This window comes from Orbicella faveolata, unplaced genomic scaffold, assembly GCF_042242905.1.
Source record: "Orbicella faveolata isolate gen_17 unplaced genomic scaffold, um_ofav_v1 contig_2, whole genome shotgun sequence".
Lineage (NCBI taxonomy): Eukaryota > Metazoa > Cnidaria > Anthozoa > Scleractinia > Merulinidae > Orbicella > Orbicella faveolata.
This window is the reverse complement of record NW_028301547.1, coordinates 12,950,724-12,960,118: the sequence shown is the minus strand read 5'-3', so window position 1 is coordinate 12,960,118 and position 9,395 is coordinate 12,950,724. Positions and strand designations below refer to the sequence as shown.

Sequence of the window (9,395 nt, the reverse complement as noted above, 5' to 3'; positions counted from 1 at the left end):
AACATCTTTTCAAAATTTTTAGACAATGAAATGAGTTTTATACACTCGAAAGCGTAAAAACTTCAACATTTTCTTTTCAAAATTTCAGCAAAGCGAAAAGATGAAATTTTAAAGCTAGTGATCTATAACAACTTATTCATATCATAGCAATGTTTTTACTCATCGTCACTGTCCTCCAAAGGCCTCAGTCTCTTCCATCGTGGCAACGCTTCTGGTGGGCTAGATTCCTGTAGCGTGAGCTTTAATTAGTAGACACAACAGCAACGCAACGAGTTTGGGGCAAAAGAACAATTTATTGAAAACTACAGGCTATGAAATTAAACCCAGGGAGGGTAGGGAGGGTAGGGAGGGTAAAACTAGCGAGGAGAAACCATAACTGACCTTTGAGACGACGCTGAACTCGATATGACCGAGGAGAAACCTGACTCGACTGCGAAAAGACATGAACCACACTAGGGGGTGTGTCACAAATTAAGCGTTTTAACAAAGCCAAAACCACCAAATTAGTAGACACAACAGCAACGCAACGAGTTTGGGGCAAAAGAACAATTTATTGAAAACTACAGGCTAAGAAATTAAACCCCAAGCCCAAACGAGTGGGAAAAAAAATATATGAAATGAGAATGGAGGAAAAGGGGAAAGAAAAAATAAAATAAAAAAAATAATAATGATAAAAATAAAAAATTAAATCAAGTTGGAAAGACGAACGGAAATGGCACGCAAGATGTCAAGTTTCTTCTCGGTCGACAATTTAAGATAAACTAAATATGCATCGCTGCGCCAGTCGCCCTGTGCTTTAATAAATTCGGTGGGGGCGCCGCAATTGAAAGCGAAAGTGGCGCTGCCCTGACGAAAACTGCGAGATGAAAAATTGGACGGGTTAAGACCCACACCAGCGACACAAGATTTTAAGAACCGATTGAAATGAGCGGCGAGTAAAGGCTTAAGCGAACCACAGTGATTGACAACGAACAAGGGCGAACTAGCCTGGCTAGGTACTGCGCGAAAATAATTCTGAATTGCTGTGACTGGACACAACACGGAATTGGGGATGAACGGTAAAGGGATTGAATAGTTTTGGTCCTATACACCCTAAGAACCGCTCCTGACGCAGTGAAAGAAACATCTTCGCGCTTAAGGAAATAAGCGTTGTCGGACTGACAGGAAGCTAAAGTGCAAGGTACTAAATTAGAAATTCTAAGAAAGGAAAAAAAAAAGCAACTAGGAAAGCCGCATGCATGCAAATATGCAATTGAGAAGACCAATCAAAATGATGAAATACATTCAGAAGAATATCAACAGTCACCGGATGAGTGAAATGCACTGAATCACCCATAACACGACGGAGAGCTCGCTGCGTAAGAAAAGCATCATAGTCATGCATAAAGGAGAAATCAGCTCCTAGTGACCTGTTGATATGCCTAAGAATATTGATGTAGTTAATTAAAGAACGATAACAAGATAACGATTTCGACAGGAAAGCTAAATATGCTAAAAAAGTCTACTTTGAAACAGGAAACGGGATTAAAGCAAAGTGATCACAAAATAAAAGATACGCGTTCAATTGAGTTCTCATGTTCCTCTTGGTTGACTCTTGAAATGCAAAGGACTGAATCTTGCAAGCATAGTCCAACAGTGGGGCAGCACTCTCTGCAAAACAAAGAACAGTGGATAGTTCCATGAGCACAGCTACTCGACTGCGAACAGAAACAAACTGTCTGGCACGGTGCATTCTGTAAGGGATAAATCTGCAGCCAGTGAGTTGAATTGGGAACAAAAATTGCCTGTGTGGAATCTACTGAGCGAGTCAGCTAACCAGTTGTCGCACCCGCGAACCGAACGCACACTGAGCTGGATGTTATGCAAAGCAAGGAGCAGCCAGAGTTCTCGTAAGCAGCGCTGCATGAAAACATTAGACGAGTGTTGAGAGTTTATGACTGAAACGCAGGTAGCATTATCGGTTAGAAGCTCTACTCCAAGACCTTGAAGCTTGTGCGTCCACAGTTTGATAGAAAAAACGATAGTGAGCAGCTCTAATTCGTTGATGTGGCGACCTTGGTTGGGAATGAAATCCGGAAACCGGTGAACTGCTCCGGGTTAGAAATGATGAGATCACAAGGAATAACAGAGATGCCATTGTAATGAGAAAGAAAAAACATCCACCAGTCAATGTCCGCACGAAGTTCATCCGAAATAGGATAAATTGTACGCCGAGGAGAAGAAGAGCACGAACGAAGGGCATTGAGGAGGCGACTCATAAAAGTCCTGCCTGGACGAACGCAAGCGGAAACGTATGATAATTTACCAAGTAGCCGCTGGAGCTCGCGCTTCGTAAAGGATGGTTTCACCGACCACGCGTGAAGTTCTTGTTGAAGCTCAGAAACGCGAAACGCAGGAACAGATTAAGTCATGTCCAAGGTGTTGACCCAAATACCCAGGCAAAGCATTTCGTGACATGGAGGAGAATCTTTCTCGGGAGCGGCCATAATGCCTAACTCATCGAACAAAGAATTCAAACATTGAAAAGCCTGCTCGGACGAAGCTGTACATTCTGCGCCATAGAAGTCATCAATGTAAACGTCGACGGAAATGCCTTCAGAGTTTAAAATGCTCTCGGTGGTGCGTTGACAGATCATAGTAGCTGAACGTAGGCCAAATGGCAGAGCAGTGTGAAAGTACAATGAACCATCAATGTACATCCCTAACAAAGGGTAATCCTTAGGGTCAATAGGTATCTGACGATACGCGCGCCGAAGATCTTTTTTATGCCCCCTTCCATCGAATGGTTTTCAATCATATTGACTACACGACTGGTTTAAGCCAACAGTCGAGCTCTGTTTGTTAGAGCGCTTAAAATAACGACAGCAACCTGCTGGGATAATAATTTGGCCTTTTGTCGTGGCCGCTTTTAATTGATAAATTACTAACTAATAATTAACTACATCATAACATAATAATCATTCATAAAGTATATAAAGTCGTCATACCAACGATTTAAAAGTAATTTAAGCTCTAGTAAATGTGAGGGCCACGAAAAAGGCCAGAAGGACACTGTTAAGCGGCCACCCCCACCCGAAGACTGTTGGCAAACTCTGAGACATCATAAATATAAATGAAGCTTAACGCCAGAAAACATTAAGGATACGACGACACAGCACCTGCGTGTGTTATCCATTGCACTAATTCATAGCTAGGGTGTTGATAAGTCAGTGGCGAGACTAGGCGTTCGTATATATTTAAGGAAAGCGTTTGATTTCCAGCGACCTAACAAACGAATCTGAGAGTCCGAAAAACCTTTGGCAGCTGCCCAGCTTGCCGCACCAATACGAAAACTATGTGACTTGTATAAAGAAGCATCTAGGTTGTTAAACTGCAAGGCATTATTAAGTTGTGTGATAAAGAATGATCTAGAAATCGGCCTCCCATCCGGCCAGCAAAATAGGGGACCTGGAGTATGTCCTCTTAGCGAGATATAATCTAAGATAAGTTGTACCGGACAACAATTGATCTCAGGATAAATATAAATTACAAAAGGTTGAGTTGGGTCGCTATGCTTATATTGAAAAAGAGAAAGCTGAAGGGCCTTGACATGGCCATGCTTGTCTACTAGACGATCTAACTGCGTTATATTTATAAGATTGACCTGTTGTCCAGTTGTGGTGGTCATTTCTCCTATTCGCAAAAAGGCAAAAAATGCTAAAGAGCACATGCCTGACATTAAGCATTTCTGATAAGCTGACGTGGCTGTATGTGTGAACGATTGTATTAGCTGGCGTAAGATTGGCAGAGTGATTGGTAAGCGAACATCTCTGACTGGAGCTAATTTCCTATAACCCTTAAGAATTTGAACAATTATTGTCGCTGCAGTTGGGTCTTCTACCCCGACTAACTTATGTACGTAACCAATAGCGGAAACGCAAGTGGTCACTGATGAGGAAGCATAGTGAAGAGAAAACAAATGTGATATAAAGAGAGCTAAAACAGCTGGTTGCACTGGCAGTGAAATAACCGAGGTACCTAGATAATGAGCAGCCCAAGTAGTGAACAAAGTCCAAGGCCGTCTGTAAACTCTAGCCGAGGCGCTGTTTAAACTGGCAGCTAAAAGTTTCGTAGTTATATCTCCCAGTTCTCTGGTAACAGATGGGGAAGCGCGATTGTCGGTTCTTTCCGCATCCTGGTCGAGGGACTTGAATTTGTCCACCTGCAACCGCGATAAGGCGTCAGCTTTCGTATTTAAAATCCCGGGCAGGTGGATTGCTCTGAATAGAATATTGTGCCTCAAGCAGGACAAAACCAGGGCGCGGACAAGAACCAAGAGTTCCCTGTCCTTTGTTGTTTTCTTATTTATAACCTCCGCTAGCGCCTGATTGTCAGTATGAAACATGACACATCTATTGGCTAAGTGATCCGCCCAGATTCGGACGCTAAGTACAATCGGAAACATTTCAAGTACTATGATATTCTTAGATTTCCATTTGATGGGCCATTCGCCGTTAAACCACTTATGTCCAAAAACGGCACCATAACCTAAAGATCCGGAAGAATCCGTGTACAAATGTAACGTTACTGAGGAAACCCAAATGAAATCTAAAAAGAATGATTTGCCATTAAAGTGGTTGAGAAACTGTAACCACATGTTTAGATCTCCTTTCACGTCACGTTTTAAACGAATTAAGTGAGTTGGGCGACGTACACCCACTGTGACGATAATCATACGTCTAAGAAAAGTCCGACCTGGTAGAACTACTGAGCAGGTGAAGTTCAATAAACCAATAAGAGATTGCATTTCTCGAAGAGAAACCTTTCTACGCTTTAAAAAGTCTTGCAACATGTTCCTACATTTCTCTAACTTGTCGTGTGGAAGACGAGCTTCCATTTGATATGTATCAAGTTCAATACCCGCGAAAGATAAAACAGTATGCGGACCTACGGTTTTTTCAGGTGCCATTGGAACTTGTAGCTCATCACAAGTCTTAAGAAATTTAGAGAGGCTATTGAAGCAAGTCGAATGGTCGGGCTCAATAATAAAGAAATCATCTAAGATATGCAAAATGCCCGGAATTCCTAATTTATGTCGGGCAATCCACTCTAAAGCTGAACTGAATGTTTCAAAAATCGTACAGGAGCTTGCACACCCCATAGGGAGGCATCGAACATAATAGAATTGATTCTCCCAAAACATTCCTAGCAGATCATAATCGGTTGGTGAAACCGGGATTAAGCGAAAAGCGTTTTTTATGTCTGTTTTGGCTAGCGCGCAGCCCCTGCCTGTGCGCCGTATTAATCTGACAGCATCGTCTATTGATGCGTAATGAACGCTAGACGCGATTTTAGGAATGTGAGAGTTAACAGATATACCAAATGGAAAAGACAGGTGATGAATTAAGCGATATTCTCCAGGTGTTTTCTTAGGAATCAGACCTAAAGGCGAGATGCGTAAAGACGGAAGAGGCCGTGTGTTAAAGGGCCCTACTATACGACCTAAATTTATTTCCTTATTGAGCTTTTCATTTACAGCGTCGGGATTTTGAAGTGCTGACAACAGATTAACGCAAGTGGCCGTTTCTCTAGCTGAGGTCCAACATAATCAAGTGAAAAACCATTTAGAAATCCATTAATAAGATATTGTTTCGAAGTTAAAGGATAATTAGCTAAGTAAACACTTAATTCATTTACCCGTATTGGTGTTGGTAGAGGTGTTGGTTGGGACTGTGCGTGAGGTAGCAGCTGGGGGTTTTGAAGAACGACATTTAGATGCTGGGTGTGCGGCACCGCATTTAAAACATTCGTGTTTGAAATTACACCCAAAACACTTGTCCCCTTGGCGAAATTTCCAGCAGAAGCCTTTCGGAAAGGGCTGTTTAAAAGGCCTAGCACTAGTGTTACCTGACATGGCAGTCTGTGATGAATTCCGGTTCATGTGGTGCGCCTGCAACCACAATTCCCAGTGGATATCGTCTCATGGAAAAAGTGACTTCCGCCTTAAATACCGGAAATTTTCGTCGTAGTATTTCCAGTGGGCATTTTTAGCTGCTAAATCACGCACCGTCGCACTATATTTCATCAAAGCCCGGGCGCTCTCAGGAAAGCGAACCGTATATATTGCAACAAATATTTGAAAGGCAGAGGTCCAGTGATCTATGGTAGTGATACGCTTAGTATTCTGGACAGGCTCGAGAGTAACAACCGGCTGGTTTGACGTGGCTGGTGTTTTGACAGTAAAATTGTATTTCGGGTCACCCGGGATAGAAGAACACAGACTACCGAGCTCGACACACTCATTGGCCCAAATTTTGGCTTGAATTTTTTCAGGCACCCGACTCGCTAAGGGAACGCAAATCAATTTATGCACCTGTTGTGGCCGGTTGTTACTATCGAGAGTGTCAAGGTGATTAGGATTCAAAATACCATGGCCCTCACCACTTAAATTGTCTACTACATCAGCAACTGACTCCTGTACAGCTGCAACAGTCTGGGATGTATTCTGCGCGACGTTGACGTTGGTACTGGTGAAGATACCGGCATCAGTAAGACCCTTGATCACTGCCGCTGAAATCGCTGATGTCAAGGCGGGGATGGAAGAACCTGAAGGAATATTTGGGACGCTAGAACTAGATGCGGCCGGGGTCCCAATATCAACACTGAGTACATTTTGTGGAGGTGCTAATGGCTGACGCTGTAGCTGGCTAGGATGAGAACCGTTCAGGCTGTTAATCCCTTGGCCTGTTCGGGCGCGCTTAGACACAGTAGGTGTGGTGCGCTTCGAGCGTGCCTTTTTGGAACCAGCAGACGTACCAACGGTGCCTGGCGCCGCACGGCGTTTTCCACGAGTTAACATTATTGCTGGGTTGTAGAAATCTATAACAGCAAATACAACCAGTGGGCCTTACGATTTACTAGATTTCTTACCGGTGAATATGCGAAGTAACTGCGACCAGGATACAAGAACATTATGGCAAAGGCTGAGAAATCTACAGGACATTTACTGAGTAAAATATTCAAGTATGTACAGGAACCAAACAAAAATCAGTAAATCGGCAACATGTTTAGCAAACCCAAAAAATTGAGATGCCGCCAGGAACATGCTATACTGCCGGAGAAAATATAAAAAACGGCCCTGAAAAAATTAAACTGTTAAAGCGCTTACTAAAAGCGCAAACGTAAATGCCTGATAGATCCGACCTGTTTGAAGCGGTCATTTAGGCAAGGCCTTCCCAAGTGTAACACGCTGTAACGCAAACAAAATGGCACCTCTATAACTACGGTAGAGAGCGTAGTTGCCCTGGTCATTAAGGTGAATTCCGTCCCTCTTCAAGACAGTGATCTTAGGCTCGCGCAGGCCTTTGTGTCGCCAGAATTCAGCGAACGATAAAGGTTCAAGAACCACGTCCAGGTATTTATTTAATGTGTCTACAGAAGAATTATACCGTGGACAATGGGAAGGGAGTGTCGCTCTGTGAATGACCTGATATAACACTATAAAGGCTACATTGCACTCCTCGTGAAGTTTACAGACTAAACTCTCGATAGAGGAACCCACGGTTTCGGGGCGATGCCCAGCCTCACATAGGTCATTAGACCCAATCTCTAAGACAACAATATCAGGCTGCAAAGCTCTAACGTGGTCCAGGTCAAACGCCAGAATTTTAGCGACAGTTCGTCCCCCAATCCCTAAAAAGTGAATTTCTACCGAGGACAAATCAAGTCCGGGAAAAGTTCTAGAATCAAGGCCTTCATAAAGGAAAAATTGAAAACGTCTTACAAACGAGTGCCCCAAAATAAGAACTTTGCTCTTGCTATCCATAGCAAAAACACGAGAGAAATATATCTGTTGTAAATATATACGGTATACAAAAGGAGGAAGTACTCAACTTTGTTTCCTTGCTTGCCTTGATTGATTGCTTGAACGACTTCAAGATTTAGCGTTACAGACTAAGAGGGCGAGTCGCAGCTAGCATCGCTCTTTTACCCTCTTGTGCTCTAGGAAAACGAGGATATGTACTTTTACTAAATAGGGTGTGACAATTACACAATCCTACTTTCTATTGTAATGAAATTGCCTGACTGTCTCGTGATTCTTGCACAACTCCAAGGTATTGTCTACGGTATCAAATGACGGTAATACGAACGCAGCAATCTACCCACGTTTACCCTTGAATGACCTACGCATGTCATGTCAACACCCGACACAAATTAAAGGTATAAATGAGGAGGTGACATTATAAAAACTTTTATTTGCATGCAAATAAATTCATTTAAAGACATGACATCCGCGACCCTTGATGTTGATGAATTCTACTAAACGGTCGATACCAGGAAGGCGTAATTTGAAAAATTGCTCGAGATAATGGTCTTTACTAATTCCGTCGTTCACTGAATTACCTTCGGAAAGGCTGAGGTCGTGTACAACGCGAAACTCGTCAGTGTCACGCTTCGGTACGCAGAGTAGTGGAGAAATGACACAATCCGTATGGAAAGGGTTAGAGCGAAATGGACCAAATACTGATTGATAGGAAAGTTCCTTGCTAATATAGGTCGAGAGGTACGCTGAGTTCTTAACAGCAGATGGATGATTTCGAAGGGAAGAAGAAGCCAGAACGTCTGATTGATAATTTATCGGCCAACCGTAACGAAGAAAATCAATAATGGGTCGATCTTGATAATGCTCTAGATATTGAGACCAACTGTCAATGTTAAAACGCGACCGAACCGGCCGCTTAGCGCCCAAGAAATTTGGCACACCAAACGCCTTAACTTCGTTAGAGAGGGCGACGAGTGAGGTTAGTCAAGAGTTCTGATCGGAGCCGGTAGAAGTCGAAGAAGAAGCGGAAGATGACTGCGACGAAGGAATTGGGTATTTGCGTTTGGCGCATGTGAGCATGGCATGGTCTGGAGAGTCGCAAACGCTACAGCGATGTACTGCTTTATACGACGCATCAGAAATGGAGCAACTACATTTTCCAGAATAATTCCGCTCTTTACAAAGGAGATCTTTCGCTTTGTTGCGGGCTGGAATGGAGCCGCTTCGAGAGGGATTGAAATTGTTGGAACGCAGATCTTGATGGGTGAAAAAGGTTTAGGCCCGTTCACGAATGCTTTCAGAGTTCGACCACGACAAACGGCCCTGTTCCACAGCCGTGTTGACGGACAGATGAAAATTTCGAACGCTAACCCACGAATACGTGATAGCACGCTCCATTAATAACTGCAAATGTTTTAAAAGGGGTCTTTCGAGGCCTCCGGCTGCTCCTTGTAAAACTCTAGAAATCCACACACAAACTCTGCTAAATCTAACTTATCATAATCCACCGTACCTTTGGCGGAGAGCAGGAAATTGTCCGGCAACGAAGCACCAGCCTGTTTCCTTGAACGAAGCTAATCGAGAGAGGAGATCG

The 9,395-nt window shown here is 43.3% G+C and overlaps 2 protein-coding genes and 1 pseudogene across 4 annotated transcripts; all 3 read right to left on the bottom strand.

The window, feature by feature from the left end:
- Positions 1-273: 273 nt before the first annotated feature.
- On the bottom strand, positions 274-8,504 carry LOC149112020 (uncharacterized). 3 transcript variants are annotated; one of them, XM_089289655.1, is made up of 3 exons: positions 8,383-8,504; positions 6,421-7,980; positions 274-1,650 (listed from the first exon to the last, which is right to left on the bottom strand). In XM_089289655.1, exons 2-3 carry the CDS (start codon positions 6,836-6,838, stop codon positions 1,502-1,504), a joined length of 567 nt encoding a protein of 188 aa, XP_089145781.1. In that variant the 5' UTR covers positions 6,839-7,980; positions 8,383-8,504; the 3' UTR covers positions 274-1,501. The 3 variants fall into 3 exon arrangements, with proteins under 3 accessions (XP_089145781.1, XP_089145779.1, XP_089145780.1); XM_089289653.1 differs by lacking the exon at positions 274-1,650 and having other exon boundaries at positions 2,874-7,980; XM_089289654.1 differs by lacking the exon at positions 274-1,650 and having other exon boundaries at positions 5,460-7,980.
- Positions 1,661-2,742, bottom strand: LOC149112021 (uncharacterized; annotated as a pseudogene).
- LOC149112019 (uncharacterized) lies at positions 8,215-8,782 on the bottom strand (the record flags this gene model as incomplete). Its single annotated transcript, XM_089289281.1, has 1 exon — positions 8,215-8,782. A coding segment is annotated over one exon (531 nt), but the record flags the coding sequence as incomplete, so codon positions are not given.
- Positions 8,783-9,395: the final 613 nt, after the last annotated feature.